Below are 17,661 nucleotides of genomic sequence, written 5' to 3'. Positions count from 1 at the left end.
CTTTATGTGGGCGAGAAAAAATTCGATTTGGAAAAGTGCGGATTATACATGAGTCAGATGTTAATCATCATTCGTTAGCACATTTAGAGATGATTTTTTATTTAGAAATAAAGAAATTCATCATCAACTAAAGTATTTAATTAAAGCTTGTCGCAGGATTTTCAAAATTGTTCAACATGATATTGAATTTTTATTAAATCTACACTTAATTTCGAACTTTTTTATTGTTATTGTTTTTATTGTATTGGAAATTGTTCAAATATTCTGTGCTCATATAAATATTTGATGATAAAGTCGCATTTAAATTAATAAAAATACCCTGTGATAAATATTAAACATGTATAATTTTGAAAATATATGACTTATTGCGTTTGGTTTAATATAATAATTGCTACAAACTTTTTGATAGCATAACGAAATAATTAATCATATTGATGAGTTTTCTAGGTTTCATCCACATAAATAAATAAGACTATTACTACTATAGTAGTCCTTGATCCGATGATATAGAAAACATCTTTTATGGTATACAAAATGACATTACAGTCGATAAAAGGAAGATGGGTCAGAGGAAAAATAAGTATAAAAGTATATTATTTTATATGTTTATGCACAAGTTGTTGATTTTTAAAAACTACGTATAATGATAAATAAGAAATCAAATTAATTTACAGAACTGAATTACCACTTCGAGATTTATTTTTTGCTTACGCCCTTCACCGTTGCATAACATACACCAGACTGATTCATTCTACATTTGAGTTGTGCGGCAAGCGGCTTTGAATTGAAAGTGGTAATGCAACTGTGTAGACGATGGTACAAACACATTTATTTAGTTTAAAACAAATATTATTAACACACTTGAAATATTAAAAAAAGAATAACTAAATCTGACAATCCTAAGTGAATGAATTGCGTTGCTAGAATGTTACTAGAATTGCAACACATATAAATACAATATTAATTAGGTATCGAATGTAACATATACAATCAAACATACAAAACAACAGCACTGATGAATTATAGTAATTCATCTGGGCAAAATATGAAATTTATCATTCATTTTTTTTTTTCATTTGAGCCATTTACCTTCAATTTATTTAAAATTCTATCAAAATGGATGAAAAAAAGATTACTAAGAAACTTTTAGTGATGCTTATGAATTTCATTGCTGGGAATTTTTTTACAATATCTTATAATATCTATATTTGTTCGGATTTACAGGTCTAAGTTTGAGCTACCGAAACGTCAGGAAATAATTCCAACAAACGTAGACCTATACACCGGAACATATATAGATATGGAAACAACGGTCACAAAAACCTTCACAATATCTTATAAGGTAAAAATACTGAAATCATGATAATTAATGTAAGTAACAAAAGCTGCTCTTATTTGTCATACAGGCCCGATTTGTTAAATTTTCACTTGAATTTAAGTCCTGTCTCTAAGAATCATTTTACACTGATCTTTTAGTCCACTTTCTTCAATTAATGGATGGCATCTGTTTAATATATTATCACAATACTGCAAAAAAATCTTATTTTATAAACTATTTACATAAATTAAAAAAGTTACCTCATAAATTAATGATACATAATTATCATCCTTAGTGAAATGAATTAATTTAAATAATAGATGTGTAAAATTATACCAATTTCTTGTAACTATACTGTGGGTAATGGCTTTCATTAAGCATGTGGGAGAATTCCAGTGTGTTTTTATGTTGTGTATCTGAGGGGTGCATTTGTTTCTTCTATATTTTTTGACATTTTGTACACTCTTTTCCAAATTAGCCAAGAAATTGTTCATTTTAGTGGCAGATACTTCAGATAATCTCAAATCATTTTGATCATCACAATTGTAATTTGAACCTAAATCAGATGATTCATATATATCAAGAGTTTTTTGAACCAATATTTTATTTTTTTCAGAGTTCAGTAATCGTTTAATCAATTCATCTTTCCTGTTTTCTTCAATAAAATTTTTTCTTTGAGTTTGTCTTGTTAGCAGTTTCTCTCGCAATCCATGTGTTGCCTTGCTAAAAACATTACTTCCAATCCTCTTTATAAACTGGTCACGCTTAATTCTATTTTCTATTACTTCGTTTAGCAGTCTCTTTTGTTTTGTACTTAGTTTAGTCATATTTAGTTTATATTAAAAATATTTAATAATAAGTATATAAGTTAATCACAGTTTGTATATTCACAGATCACAGACTACCACATATAACCTAACTTCGATGAAGCAAAAAAAAGAATATTTATCAGTTAAATATTGTCACATTTATTTAAGAACAGAAAAAGCTGCATAATACTACATATAAATTTTCTTCAAAATGTGATAATTTATAAACTAGTAAAAAAAAAAAAACAAATAAATAATTTGAACTATTTCATGTGTTTTAGGGAGTAGTTCAAAATATATGAAAATGAATGCCAATTCCAAAATATAACCTAGATTATTATTTAGTTTATAAACAATTTATATTTGAAGATGGGACGTAAAATACCAGGAAGAAAACACCACGGGGTACGAGATCCCGAAAAGCAACGTGCCCAACGTTTAAGCAAGTAATTGTTTAAATTATTTCTATTTTGAATCTATAACCTCACTAATTCACGTTTTTAGGATAAAAGATAAAATCAACGCACCACCATCTCATCCCGACACACAGGATATTCCGAAGAGTTTGGCTCGAATAATCGAATTGAAAGATAAAGTCAAGAGTGGTTTTTATAAAAAGAAACCTAAAAAACCACAGCAAACAGAGCCAAGTGCTGTTAATGAAACTGAGCCAAAACGGAAAAATAAAAAAGTTGTAACAGGGAAAAATCAAACAACAAAGTTTATAGAAAAGCCAATTCCTGAATTCAAACAACGTCCAGGTGAAACAGATAAAGCATTTCTCTATAGGGTCAGTCGAATTTGCCAAGATGTGACTCGTGAGGCTGCCTTTGAAAATAAATATGGTGTGGATATTAAAAGAGATCCTACAACTGGAGAAGTATGTTTTAAAATAAAACAAATGCATTTTTAATATATGATTATTGTAGATTGAAGTTGTCAAGAGGCCCAAGGATGAATTGCAGGTATTGATCAATAAAGCTAAAAAAGAAAAAGGTGACAAGAAAAAAAAGAAGAAAAAGAAAACAGACGATGGTCCAAAATTAACAAAATCCCAGAAATGGCAAAAGAAAAAGGATGAGAAAAAGAAAAAGAATCAAGAGAAAATTCGGGACTTCGATGATTACAAAGATGAAGTTAAATTTGGTGAAATTGCTCATGCTCCACCAACTTTAGTAGCACCAAGAAAGGTCGAAAAACGGACCTCAGCAGCCAGGGTAAGTTCCTGTATATTAATATTTATGGAGAATAATTGATAGTTTTTCAGCCTGGCAATAAGGAATTGCTTTTAAAATCAATTCTTCCAGAAAAGAAGAACAATAGTAATTCAAATAAAAATGAACAGACCAAGAAAAGTGATTCAAATATTTTGAAAATAAAAAATAAAACAATCGATAGAAAAGGTAAAAGAAAGGATCTTCCCAATGCTTTAAGAAGACAGTTAGATAAACAACAGAAAGAAGTTATAGAAGCCTACAAAAAGTTAAAGTTGAAAAAGCTTAATAGTTGAATTTGAAAAAGGTATTTTGTTTATGATTAACATTTTTATGATTGTTACTTTTATTTAAATACATTTTTAAATAAATACTGTTTATTATTTATATTTTATGTATATCCAAATAATAAATATAAATATTTTTATGAGCAACATCACTTCAAATAATTATTTGTTGTTTAATATTATCAAATATTTAATAAATGGAAATTTTATTATAAGTTGAAGTAATGAAGCAAAGGTGTACAAGGTGGTCTGCCAAAAACATACCACAAGGCATTACAGGTTGGAAAAGGACTTATTTATTTAAAACTACGTCAAGTTTGTTTGTCAGCTTTTGACCTAACATCCAACCATCCAAGTGTCATCCCTCAAATTTTTTCAAATATTAACGTGGTTTAAATGATATCTTATAAAAAGGGCTTTCAATTTCCTATACACTGCTGCTTAGTTTTTGAAAATCGATTTTCCCGTTTAGCTGATCATAAACCAAAAATTTCCCGTGAGACTTATACACAACAGCCCCAGAAGTTGAATGCATGGGCTGGTATTTACGCAAATTCCATTGTATTTCAATTTTTTTCCAAGAAAATTAACATCTCATAGATGGCATATACTTGGATTTACTACAAAATGCCATCCACCCAACTCTAACACGAGATAAAGAAATGCTCTGCATATAATCAATTGATTTTTTAAAATGTTGGACACGACGCTAGATTTGACGAAGGAGTGCAATTGAGTGACCCTCTCGGTCATCAAACCTATTTTTTTTGAGAGGGTATATAAAAAACTAAGTTTACAACACTCAACCTGACACAATGGAAGATTTGTATCAGTGTATGTATCGTTGATTTCAAACCCATTCGAAACTTTCTAAGCGAGTGGATCGACTTTCAAAAATTTTGCATCAATATATTGATAATTAAAAGCTCTTTTTAATGAGGTATCATTGGCCTTTATTCACATCTGAAGGGATAACATCCTTACTAGGAGGTTGTAGGTTTTGCTATTTTATTTGCGTTAGAAGTTTTCTCTAAGAAACCCCTTGATGATGTTTTTGAATTTTGTTGAAATGTCTCTCAACATGTCATGCATCTTCAATAATATAATCTTATAAAAAAAGTAACATTTAAGGGTTAATAAAATTATAGTTAATGATTTATATACATTTTATTCATTAGCTAACAAAGCAAATTCAAAAAATAACCAAATGAACAAGCACTTAACTTCAAAAAACGAAGTAATACATATTTGTTTCATATACTACCATGTTAAAATACTTTAATAGAATACTATAACTAATACCATAGAAAAATACCGCAAAAATACTTAGTGTTATAAAGTCTAGTAATATAAAATCAACATTTTTCTCACAATTAGGTTAAATGTTTCCAGATTATATAAATTACATTTTCATGTAAAAAATGGGAACTCAATAGATATTTACAATAACATGATAGTTGTTGATATAGTATTTTGAGATTTAGTCTTCCAAAGTCACATTTTTGAAAAGATACGACATAGACTCCTTGTTGTGAATTCTACGAATCGCCTCCGAGAGCAAAATCGATATATCAACCGTTTTGATTTTATGACACTGCATCTTTTGTAGTTCATGGGGAATTGTATTGGTAACTACAACCTAAAAAAGCAACAGTTAATAAACGTCGCAATTAAAATATGACTTGTTATATATTACTTCATCAATAGGGGAATCTTCAATAAGTCTAGGAGCATCAGAAGAGAGCAGACCGTGAGTTGCCATTACGTAAATCTTGTAAGCGCCACGTTCCTTCAAAACCTCTGCGGCAGCCACGAAAGATGCCACGTCGTCAATTAAATCGTCCTGTAAATTATTCAATAGTCAATAAAATAATGTGTTACTGACAAAAATATCTTTTACATAAATTCATTTCAAATATTTCATTTACTTTATTGTTATTTAAAGATTTCGATGACACTAAGCTATTTAATAATATAACACAAACCTTTCTAAAATAATAATTTATATTATGTTAATAGTCAAAATCATTCAATTTAATTGCATAAATTGACCACCACAATTTCCCTGAAAAAATCGAATTGTATAACGCCAAACAACTTAGGACTGTATTTTTAAATTTTATTAAAAATATAAACTCTCATTCACTCATTTGAATCAAGCATTACACAATTATTTTGCCGAAATTAAATCATGAAAAAAATAATTAAAAATTAATAATTATGTACGTCTCCTTTGTCTTAAGGCGGAAACGAAACTGAAATCCAGTTTCTGTTTTTGGAATAAAAACATTAAATTATATTGCAATAATATGTAAAAATAAAATTAGGAAGAACGTCGAAATATTACAACAAAAAATATTATATCTTATAGGATTTTATATAAATATTTCTTCATAAAACAAAAATTGCGTACTTACCACCATGATAGCGATCCTTCCTCCAACATCACCGACCACGTTAATCGGTGGTTTTTCTTTGGCAATGAACACCGGAACTCCGACACCAGCATCCATAGTACGAGACCGCGGAATGGTCGGGGGCGAATAACGACCGTCCACCTCGTCAGATTCGGATTCCTTCTGTTCGCCGTGAATGACAGCGATGCCTAGACGCAAACGTTCTGCGTAGGAGGTGGCTTTCTTAGCAGAGCCAGGATTACGCGCCACAATCACCGAATTACGATAATCTGGAATCTGAAACATTAAAATATTTGTATTATTCAGGTGTACTTACGAAAAATATGCATCAATTAAGTAAAGAAATTATTTGTTGATACATTTTCTCCAAAAACCAGCTAGAAATTGAAAATGTTTTTTCTCTACAATAAAAAAAAAATAAATTTAAACGGTTTATACTTTTTTGCAGACTATGTCAAAGAACTGTTAAAATTTTCAAATTCAATTCTTAGTGAATAAAAGGAGAATAAAATCGTCTTACACTCTCTTGGATGTATTGTAATAAAAATGGGCTGGCTCTTAAATTGTCAACAGGACAATCAAAAAATCCCTGGATTTCCTTTTGGTGTAGGTCCATTGTTATGATATGGGAGAGTCCTGATTTGACCATCATCTGGGCAATTAGTTTTGTGACTATGCTACCTCTTTTGCGCATTTTGCATTGCTTACTATAGGGTAAATAAGGAATAACTCCCACTATGGACTTAGCAGAAGAAGTTTTGCAGGCATAGGCCATGATTAGCAACTCCATGATGTTGTTGTTCACATCTCTGAAAATTATTCATGTAATTTTTCAATTTCGCTAGATAATTATCAAACTACTTTGTTCCAGTTTGGATCAGATAAACATCCTTTCCTCTGATTGAATCTCCAATCTTCACCATTGTCTCCCGATTGGATTTGTGATAAACAGCACAACCTCCACCTTTCACGCCAAGCCTTTTTGCTATCAAATTAGCCAATTCGGGGTGGGAGTTACCCGCCACGAGGACAACGTCAGAAGTTTTAGGAGCATCCATTTCCTTACTTTGTGGTAAGCGAAATCCTCCAAATCTACAACACAAGTTTAATGTTGGAAAGTATTTGTTACAAAAGTATTAAATTATACGAATTAAAATTTGGCAAACGATATTTGACAACAGTTGTCAACAATAAAGTAACGAGGTATTTTTGTTTTTCATGTTCCTTAACCTTAAATTTTTTTTAGATCGTAATTTAATTAAGTTATTAAAATCAATATGTGCACCTGTTTCGAGAGTGGAACATTTAATTGCAAGATTCTTTTTACCTCCGTTAGTTCTATTTAAATAAAATATGCAATTAATGACAAGTAAACAAGCACACACTTTTTCACTTTACGGCATTTGACAGATGCACACAGTAGATTATAATCATGTGATAAGTTTTATCGATAATTTTATAACGTTCATATTTTTTACTATTTTCAAATCTGATGATGTTTTTTTATTCATTTTTCAATTTTTCAGATTTTATATTTGACTATGTGATATATTAAAATTTCCCGAAATAAAAATATAAATTATATTCAATTAGATTTATTTTAAATTAGCTTTTATTAAGATATTTTTAATTATTTTATTTCATTTTTGAAAAATCAAATTGATTAATACTAGTCGTTACAGACAGAGGGCACTTTAAAATTCGTGTTTCTAGAAACGTCAAAAACAACGTTTGTGGTTAACTTGTGCAAAACATTTCAAAAAATTTGTTTGAATATTTCAAAAGTGTAACCGATATATTTATTACCATGCCTAAAGTCCGAAGAAGCAAAAAACCTCCACCGGAGGGTTGGGAATTGATAGAACCGACTTTGGATGAACTGGAGCAAAAAATGAGAGAATGTAAACAATCGATTAATTAATTATGACCAGTACCAATACTAAAATTTAACTTTCAGCTGAGACCGAATCACATGAGGGCAAACGTAAAAACGAATCGTTGTGGCCAATTTTCAAGATCCATCATCAGAAATCAAGATACATATTTGATCTATTCTACAGACGGAAAGCCATCAGCAGAGAATTGTATGACTACTGTTTGGCTGAGAATATTGCTGACAAAAATTTAATAGCCAAGTGGAAGAAACAGGGATATGAGAATTTATGTTGTCTTAGATGTATTCAAACACGGGACACAAATTTTGGGACAAATTGTATTTGTCGAGTGCCCAAAGGGAAATTAGAAGAGGTAAGTCTAATATCTGTTAATAATTTGTGGAGAATTAATTTTTAAATATTAATCTGTGTTTGATTAAATTGAAAATATTGAAAATGCATGATACTTAAAATACTCAACTTTTGTTAAATTTAAAGTTTTTATTTGTTTAGTTCTTTAATTTGAAAAAGCTGAGTAATATTTTTAATATTCATGTGTATCTTTTCAAATGGAAAATTTGGATTTTCTAAATTAAATAGATTAAAATTTTTTTCAATATGTTTTTTACCACTAATATTATTGGAATATTTAGAGCTTTAGATAGTCAGTATTTTAATTTTATTTTACTTTTTGTATATTTTATTGGCATAAAAATAAACAACATTCCATTTCTTTCAAAATTATTTCTATATTTTGTAGATTTTAACACATTTTGTTTCATTTTATTCTTAATTTTTCTAGTGTTTAACTCGTCTTAAAATTCGGAGGAGTTTCTTGCTAATGCTGTTAGAAAAGAATGATCAATAATTTTTTTCTTCATTAATTTTGAGTATGCTAAGGAGGGTAGAGCAAGGGGGGACTAAGTGCTGATTTCAAATTGTTCTTAATTTTGATTAATTTTGTTTTAATTTCTCAAGGAATTAGGTGATATTAGTTTTATTACTGATTACGTTTTCTTGTTGATACAGTTTTATTTAATTTGTCCAGATGTTTTAAAAAACTTATTTTGATATAAACTTTGTTGCAATATAATGCCACTGATATTCTGATACTTAAAATAATTCAAATTATCAAGTTCAAGACACATGAAATATATAGTATTGATTTGATTTAATTTTTTTTTTGTTTCAGGGAAGAATTGTTGAATGTGTTCACTGTGGATGTAGAGGATGTTCTGGCTAATTGAGAATTCTTTTTATTTACATTGATGTAATTTTACCCTTATTATTGTACAAGATAAATAAAACACAAAATAATGAAAATACATTTATTTCAATTAGTTTTATTTACAGAAGTGGGGAAATAAAACTTTGTTTTATTGAATATAAAATATATTAAATATACACTACACAAACGTTACTGTACCCTCATTTGTGATTTCACCAAAAGTTTTCTTTGTTTACAATAATTTAATTTTTCAAAAATTACTAAATAAATATGTATATTATGTATATACATGAATTTTATACAATCTTAAGATATAAACAATATTTCTTTTAGTAGACAAATTACTAAAATATGTACAATATTCTGACAGTGACAATCACAGCACATTTAACCAACTTTTAATAACAAACTGCTTTTCCGAAGTTATTATTATAATAAAAAATTACTACTTTACATTTTGTACTAAAAATTCACGACAATTTCCTATCAAATGATTCACCACACCATAAAGTAAAATGGTCAAATTTCATGTTTGTAAATTGCGGTCATGCTGTAAAAATTGAATTTTCGAATTTGTTACATTAATTACAAGTGAGACTACAAAATCGTCGTTGGCTCCTTTCGATTTTAATACATTAAAAGTGCTTAATAATAATTTTAGGAGATTCTTAACTTAGAACCTTTGCGACACTAATTTTATTAGTGTCTCAAAAGCGATTTTAAAACACGCGCTGTAACGTTAGTTTTACCCAATTGTAATTTACATATAAAATCTGGGGTTTAGTTTAAAATATGATGACTGGTAAATCAAATAAGAGTAAGAAATCTGGTTTGCTAAAGAAAATAGCTTGATTAACAACATTTGCCATAACAGGTTCATGTTACATATCCATTACACTTTAGAAATGGGGTATTGCACTACTTACATCTATATACAAAAAAAATATCGGAAAAGATTATTGAAATCAACAGTATTAATTTTGGATCATTTCCAGTCAACAGAATTTTAACACTCGTATAAAAACCTGCACTTTGGAACCCGATTCTCTTTTGGCTTAGTATACAATAAAACGTCAACAATCTTAAAAATCAAGCAGGTAACTCAGTCCATGTCTGACAAAAACTTGTTCATCAATTATTTGGATAAGGTGTTTATCTGAAGGTATATTTCCCGTTGGATTGTCAATCGAAACTTCAACAACTGGCTCTCCGGACAGGGCGTTCCAACATAAAATGCCACTGTCGTAAAACGACAGCAGGTTGCCGTTATCGATGCACACGCCCTTTAGCCTGTAAATAATACAATTGTATTAGTTTAACAGATATGGATGAATGTAATTATAATGGGTTGAAATAATACCTGTCATAACCATCAGGCGGTACGTAGCTCTGTAACTTCTTCCACGAATGATTCAGACCATTAATAACAATCAGTCTCAGTTCTCTGTCAACACACTGTTGGATTGTGAATAGAAATCCCTGTAACACATTAAATTAATATAATCTACTGATTATTTAAAAATTAATTAGACTTACTTTTTCACATTTAACCCACAGAGTGGCAAGTGGAGATCTTATGTCGTTCAGCTCGATCGTCGACACGATGTAACCGTAGTCGATATTCCAAAGTGTGATTTTGTTTTCGCCACAGCCCATCACCATGTTATCACAATCTAAGGATTACAAAATAAATGATTTTGGACAAAGGTAAGTTTTAGAAATATTCTTACCTTCGATGTTGTGCAAAGAGGAGACATAGTGATTAACTGGTTCCATCTCTATGTTGGTTGTAGTAGCGAAATCGGGCGCTAAACGATATTTGTGGATGTTGGTCACTTTGTCGTTCGACACAGAGTGCCAACTCACAATTATGATTGGTACGTTTTTCAGAACAACGTATTGTACATCCTCCGCAAATCTGAATGAGAAATAGATATTCAATTATTGTTTCACGAAAATTTTTAGAAAACACTTTTATAAATTCAAAAAGATGAAAAATTGATCTTATTATAAATTAACAAATAAAATTTACAAAACACCACTTAAAATCATTTAAAAAATTAGTTTGAAAATTAATTAATGCAAATTGTATTATGAACGTGTAAAATTAAAAAGCTGTTGGACCAATGAATGTAACACCATTAAGGAAAAGACTGCTTTAAAAGATGTAAAGCCCCCAAGAAGTCGGGGCTTTCTAAGAACAATGCGAAGTCTCGATTAGAATAGGTTTTAAGATACAGGCAGAGTAAAAAAATAGTCAAATATTGTGTGGTCAGATGAATTATTGTTTGAATTAAATATTTATGTAATTCACACAAAATTCATGTATATATGTATAAATTGGTGAAGAAGCCATGGAGAAACAAGATAATGCACCATTTCACATATCAACTATCACCAAACAATAGTCATCAAATTAATTGATAGAATGGCTCGTCCAATCGCCAGATCTCAAACCAATTGAGGATCTGTGGTGTCTTGAGAAGATACAGAGGAGCAACATAAAATGGAATATAGACTTAAAAATAACGGTGGAAAAAGAAAGAATTGTAAAAACCATTGACCAGTTTCTCACTTAAGAAAAACATCAGCAGTAATAGGTCAACCCTCCAAATTTAATAGAAATAATAATTAAAAGTACTCTTAACCATATTTCAACTCAAAATATATAAATAATCTCAAATATATTTATAGGGTGCCTCATACTTTTAAATAAAGATCTAGTTGTAGCTAAAACAATTTTTATATGTTTTAAGTTTGTTTAGAATATGGGAAAACTTTTATAAAAAACACAAACTAACAGAAGTAAGCAGAAATTTTTGAAAATAGTTACAATAAAATCCCAAAATATCCTTTTCAAACGTCTAAAATTAATGAAGTATTATTATTATTAAAATTTATAATAAAGTAGTAACGTGAGTGTGAGTACATACAAACACACATTTAGATTTAAAATTATATAACTGGATGGTATCATTAGTGAACCTTTTTGTAAGAGTCAAATTTAAAATAAATAAATATGAAACTAAACAGTTCATATCAAAATAAGAAAAATTTAAAAATTAATTGAAAATATATATAAAGAGATCTAACATGTCGAAATACATGGAGATAAGATATACGAAAATATGTATTAAAATATGATAAATAATATACAGTATTGGTCATAATAGAAGCGACTTCCATTTCACAGAAATGTTTAATGATTTTATGATTACACCATTGTTTTCCTTTTTCGTTCAGTAAATCTTTTTGTTGGGTATTTTTGAAGCGACAAAAATTTGTTGCTCTTATAACATCGAAGGAAAATGGATAAAGAGTTCACTAAGTTAAGTTTCTCAGAGTCTCTTCCAATATGATAACATCTCAAAAAAAAAAAAAAAAAACAGCAGAACTGGTTAAAGATTAATCATTCCATTTGAACCTTGATGGATAATTGAAAGGTGGGAAAGAAAATTCGATACAAAAAATTCAGAAATCACGATAATCTTTTTCAGAAAATTTGGGAAAATATCGATGATGATATTTGGTCTAACCTAATGGAATCTATGTCAAAACGAAGATGTGCAGTAATGAGTTTTTTATTGTTGTATATTAATTAATAAAAGTGTTCAAGTTTCTTAATGTATTGCTTCAGTTATGTGCACACAAAAATTAAAATATTAAAAAGTAAATTATGCTGAACGTAAATAAATGCAATTATGAGCTCTAGGTAACCAAAATTTATCTATATAACGCTTTACATAAAATGTTTATTCTCGAGACCGATTACCGACTATTTATATAGTCGCTCCGATTATGAGCAATACTGTACGTGATCACTGCGTAAAACTCGAGAAATTATTGATGGTATTAGTAATATATTAATGCATTATTTTTACATTAGTGCTATCTATAGTAAAATATCTGTAGAATTTCCGTTTTGAGTCACTCCCAGTGTAGTTGAATATTTAAATAAAGTTATTAAGTGCTATTGTATGAGCATAATTCTTACCCGTTAATGTTCTCTATTTGAAGCACCTTCTTTTCGATTCCGTTTTGCCTGTGCTTCCAAAAGTAAACGGTTGCAAATACGTCCGCTACCGGTCCCTGGCGTATTTCCGATTTGTGCTCTTTCGTCCACAGTTCGATGTACGCGACCGTGTTTTCCATACTAAACACCATCTCCATTGACTTCTTCTGTATGCATTTCTTGTCCAGCACGATCCGCGACACGTGACCATTCGGTATCCACATATTTTGTGCAGCTAACACATGGCCTAGTAAAATATATTTTCATGAGATTATTATAATACAATGTTTGCAAGCTGTTCTAAATTAAAAATTAAATATGCAAAACGATATTCACGCTACAAGCAGTAACAATTATTTTACCTAAAGCACTTTGAGTCCAAATGGAGACAACATACTCCTGTATGACGATCAAATGTCCATCAATATAAAACGCATTCAAAACAGCTCCGTTTTCGTCGGTGATATAAATCGAATGAGAAGTGTTCTTCTTTTTGCCGCTCTTCTCCTGTTGTCCATGGAACGTGTCCCAACCGTGAGGGCTGGAGTTCTCCAGATCGAAACCGTTCGACGTCGTCTTGCGTTCGGGGGGCTGCGCCAGACTGCGGTGTAACGACGTCGGATCACTGTGACGGGTGAATGGTTCGTACGTTACGTTGGTGATGCGTTGCGGCGTCACCAAGTCCTGCGTCATGCGTGGAACCGTCCGTGCTATTATCACCTGGTCTTCGTCTTCCTCATCCGAATCGCTCGAACTGCCTATAATCAAACCACAACTATATATTATTGTAACCGTTTGAGAACAAGTAAATTACACTTCATTTATCACGAACATAAAAATAAATTACCAATATTTGCGTAATCATGATCGTCGTGCTTCTGATCGTTTTCTTCTTCAACTCCCTCGTGTATCCCGTTCTCGATGATGTCGACAAAATCATTTTTGATCTCATCAGATTCAGTTAACTCTTCTTTCTTGACTTTGGTTTGGTTTTCCTGCTTCATCTCTGGCGTCTTATTTACATCGCTTTTATCAGTTTTAACTTGCACTTCCTTTTCTTCTTTCTGCTCGAGTTTTGTGTCTGCCTTAGGTGTTACTTGGCAATCAAATTGTTCAGTCTTAGATTCAGTTATCCCCACTGGTTCTTTGGGAGATAATTTCGGAATTGTATTGTTCAATGATTTGTTTGAACTATTAACAGTCTTGTTTTCCTTTGGACTAAAACTGATAAATGGATTCAAATCAGTCAATGTGCTTTGCGATATGGTGGGACTATTAAGAATAGAATTCTTAATAGTAGGTTTAGTTGAGAGTATCCTGCTCTCAATCAGACACCTCCTATGTTCTTCAGTTAAATGTTTGAATTCGATCATATCATCTATATAATTTTCTAAATCCACATTTTCTTCTTCTGAACACGCTTTTATTGACAGTATCTCGCATGTCGATTCCGTCTTTTTGGGAATATCGACTCTTGGCGACGGAAGTTTAGGTACAGTTGTAGATTGTATCTCGTTTTCTTTTAGATCCTCCATGCTTTTGATCTTTTTCTTTTTTATCAATTCTTTAGTGTTGCGCAACATTAACTTTTTCATTGCCACATTTTTCAATTTTCCAGCACTTCTTAATGACTTAACTTTGTTGCCAGAATTGCCTTTAGGCCTCTTCTTGATTTTTTTGGAGTTTTCTATATGTTGATTTATAATTTTCTTATTAGCGATCTTCGTCAGTTTCAGTTTATGTATACGCAGACTTTTTACTCTGTCTTTCTTTTCTTTTTCTTTGTGTATTTCCATTCTGAGCATATGCTTCTCCCTCATTTTCATAATGTCGAATAAACGTTTTCTCAGAGGTTTTAAAGCATCACCATAACTCCTTTTTATATTATACAAGAATTTACTAATTGACCTTTCAAATGGTTCTTCCTTTATTATTGATAATACTGGAGCAGGAAAAGTAAATGACTGGCTATCATCGTCTTGGTTATTGTTAGTTGGTGTTTCAAGTGCAAAATTTAAATCTTGCAATGGAACTTCCGATAACCCATTAGAAATCCCATTTAAATATTTACCTTTCAATTTTTTCTCAAGCTCTTTCCTTTCTTGTAATATATTCAAGTTTTTCACTCTTGTAGACCGCCGATTTTGTATAGACAGAATCTCCTTTTTGTCAGCTGGATTCATGAGTTTCAGATATTGGTAAAGTTCCTTCTTTCGACTCTCTGGACTTTGTGGCACATCATATAAATCTGAACCTGCTTCAGACTTAACATCACTATATTTACTATTTAAAGGCTCACCTTTTTTTTCCACTACTTCACACTTAATTGGTGTTAGCAGTAAACGTTTTGTATTTTTTGGGGTGTTCCTCCTAACATTAACGTCAGTACTTTTTGATCTCAAAGATCTTTTGTTGGTTTGAGGTGTCTGTTCAATGCTTTGAGACCTACTTTCTAATTTTACGTTTGTGAAATTCACTGATGAATCAAATGAACTAGAACTAGCATATGAAGGACTTTTAGTAAATGCTCCATAAACTACATTGTTCATATCCTCCAACAAAGGAAAAGCATTATTAGAGGCTGTTTTATCTATTTCCCTCATCCACCTGTCCACTTTTTGTTCTCCAGATGGAGTTTCATTTACTGAAGATTTCCTCCTTCTCGTGTATGTTTTACCATTCTCCCATCTTACAGCCATTCTGGTGTAACCACTAGAACTGGATAATGTGCGTAAGGGAGAATCCCTGTCCTTGTCATGCTGACCATTTAAGCTCAGCACGGGGGAGTTGGAACTGCTAATTGTTATAACTTCCTCATTCATATTAAAGACTCCTAAAATACATAACCACAGTTTACTGACTTAGTTGCATGTTTTAACAATGCACCTCTTTAATTTATAACGTTCATATTAACGTTTATTCGCCAAGACTCCCTGTAAATAGTAAAAAGTTCCCCATACAGAATTCACAAGAAGGTTAAGATCGTGCTGCGAACATCATACGTTACATGATCCTCGTAATCGTTTATTTTACACATCCACGCATGGTTTAATAACGGCTAGTTACACAAAACTTTATCCCAATGAGATATTTTGGCTTCTTTCAATCCACTCAGTTTTGTTGTGACCAGTTGTTACATGGCGCCCTCTCTGTTCTGTCATCATAGCATTCCGATTAACTTGCACTAGATGTCGCGAACGTCTTTATTAATAATATTTTATTTAATTTTGACTTTTTTTTTAAATACCCATTAGTAATTTTGTAGTTTTATTACATTCAATTTTATTGCGTCTATAAAATTGAACGGTTAGTTGCCACCAACACTAAATATGTTAAAATAAAATATTAACTTTTCTAAAAGTATATATTTAATTTTCATCCCGGGCATTAATTAATAGATCAAGACAGTTATAAATGGGTTAAGAAAATTGATAGGTCCAAGGCCTACTTGGACATTAATTTTAATTAATGATTAATTTGATTAATATAAAATATTGTTAATGTTTTTTGATGTATTAAAGATACCTGTTACATTCAACATTCCGAGACAATACCGTTTCATTGAATTTTAAATGTTAAAATAATATCTCTAAATATTTTCAAGTTAGTTTTGCATTAATATATGAAAACAAACAAAACACCCAAAACAAATTCAAATTCGAACAGGCTAAATATTCGGGGTGATACAGATGGAGCGGCGTTCGAATCGGGTGGCGCGCCCTACAAGTGGATTACGTACGAAACGCTCTGAAAATTTTTAAAATGGCGTCTGGTTCCGACGTTTATTTAGAAGTTTGACGGGAATTTCAATTTGAATCTGTGTGATTACGAGTGATATTTGTGCGAATTTTCAATACAAAAGACTTCCCCCGGTTAGGTAAGTGTTCGTAACTGTTGAAATTTTGCGCGCTTGTTTTTCGCCGTAAGTCATTTGTTTCTGTAGCCGGAGCGCCCGTACAGAATGGCGTCGTAACAGTCGCGGAAACCCACGCAGTTTCGTCTGAAACTGCCGCCGTTTGCTTGAAACGTGAGCGTTTCCCGAATTCGAAATGTTCGACGACCTGGAGGATTTTCCTCGTTAGCTGCGAGCGGTGAAAATTAACGATTTAATTTAAAGTAGCCTTGCTGGGTTCGCTTTTGTTGTGCTTAAATTTGCGGTAAATTCAAATCTAGTGTTTCTACATTTCAGTTCAGTTTTTTCCCACTAGTGGATTTATTTTTTATCGTTAGACAATTTTTATGTATGTTCAAAAACTTCTGATTACGATTCAAAAGTTTTATTTGTTGTATTACTCTAAGAGGGATTTTCATGGTGTGCACAAGTTAACATGTTACAATCACGTGGTATTCGGTCTATTTTAAGCTAGTATATAATATCTTATCTTTTAATCGTATTTAAAAGTACGAATTAACTGCAGTTACAACACTTTTAAATCTTAAAAAATATTTTGCAAAGTAATGTGCATATTATCAAATAAAATTTTTATAATGAAATTAAAGAT

The 17,661-nt window shown here is 30.9% G+C and overlaps 4 protein-coding genes and 1 long non-coding RNA gene across 7 annotated transcripts; 2 read left to right on the top strand and 3 right to left on the bottom strand.

Annotated features, from left to right (window-relative positions):
• Positions 1–591: 591 nt before the first annotated feature.
• Positions 592–2,245, bottom strand: LOC126264266 (uncharacterized). The gene is made up of 2 exons (XR_007547025.1): positions 1,579–2,245; positions 592–1,527 (listed from the first exon to the last, which is right to left on the bottom strand). It is a non-coding gene; the product is annotated as an uncharacterized LOC126264266 (long non-coding RNA).
• A 34-nt stretch (positions 2,246–2,279) lies between these two features.
• Positions 2,280–3,712, top strand: LOC109601273 (coiled-coil domain-containing protein 137). The gene is made up of 5 exons (XM_020017499.2): positions 2,280–2,340; positions 2,409–2,573; positions 2,632–3,007; positions 3,057–3,344; positions 3,395–3,712. Exons 2-5 carry the CDS (start codon positions 2,497–2,499, stop codon positions 3,635–3,637), a joined length of 984 nt encoding a protein of 327 aa, XP_019873058.1. The 5' UTR covers positions 2,280–2,340; positions 2,409–2,496; the 3' UTR covers positions 3,638–3,712.
• Positions 3,713–4,776: 1,064 nt separating this feature from the next.
• LOC109601271 (phosphoribosyl pyrophosphate synthase-associated protein 2) lies at positions 4,777–7,479 on the bottom strand. Of its 3 annotated transcripts, none has more exons than XM_049962623.1 (6): positions 7,373–7,479; positions 6,907–7,137; positions 6,566–6,854; positions 6,046–6,321; positions 5,325–5,471; positions 4,777–5,267 (listed from the first exon to the last, which is right to left on the bottom strand). In XM_049962623.1, exons 2-6 carry the CDS (start codon positions 7,101–7,103, stop codon positions 5,109–5,111), a joined length of 1,068 nt encoding a protein of 355 aa, XP_049818580.1. In that variant the 5' UTR covers positions 7,104–7,137; positions 7,373–7,479; the 3' UTR covers positions 4,777–5,108. The 3 variants fall into 3 exon arrangements, with proteins under 3 accessions (XP_049818580.1, XP_019873054.1, XP_049818586.1); XM_020017495.2 differs by having other exon boundaries at positions 7,331–7,460; XM_049962629.1 differs by lacking the exon at positions 7,373–7,479 and adding an exon at positions 7,193–7,301.
• A 279-nt stretch (positions 7,480–7,758) lies between these two features.
• Positions 7,759–9,250, top strand: LOC109601281 (protein BUD31 homolog). The gene is made up of 3 exons (XM_020017507.2): positions 7,759–7,946; positions 8,003–8,292; positions 9,112–9,250. Exons 1-3 carry the CDS (start codon positions 7,853–7,855, stop codon positions 9,160–9,162), a joined length of 435 nt encoding a protein of 144 aa, XP_019873066.1. The 5' UTR covers positions 7,759–7,852; the 3' UTR covers positions 9,163–9,250.
• A 39-nt stretch (positions 9,251–9,289) lies between these two features.
• LOC109601280 (uncharacterized) lies at positions 9,290–16,286 on the bottom strand. The gene is made up of 9 exons (XM_020017505.2): positions 16,162–16,286; positions 16,046–16,092; positions 14,007–15,992; positions 13,522–13,917; positions 13,142–13,406; positions 10,878–11,065; positions 10,684–10,820; positions 10,508–10,626; positions 9,290–10,437 (listed from the first exon to the last, which is right to left on the bottom strand). Exons 3-9 carry the CDS (start codon positions 15,979–15,981, stop codon positions 10,230–10,232), a joined length of 3,288 nt encoding a protein of 1,095 aa, XP_019873064.2. The 5' UTR covers positions 15,982–15,992; positions 16,046–16,092; positions 16,162–16,286; the 3' UTR covers positions 9,290–10,229.
• Between the last annotated feature and the right edge of the window lie 1,375 nt (positions 16,287–17,661).

This window comes from Aethina tumida, chromosome 1, assembly GCF_024364675.1.
Source record: "Aethina tumida isolate Nest 87 chromosome 1, icAetTumi1.1, whole genome shotgun sequence".
In the NCBI taxonomy this organism is placed as follows: domain Eukaryota; kingdom Metazoa; phylum Arthropoda; class Insecta; order Coleoptera; family Nitidulidae; genus Aethina; species Aethina tumida.
The sequence above is the reverse complement of the archived record's forward strand: the minus strand, read 5'-3'. Positions and strand labels throughout refer to the sequence as shown.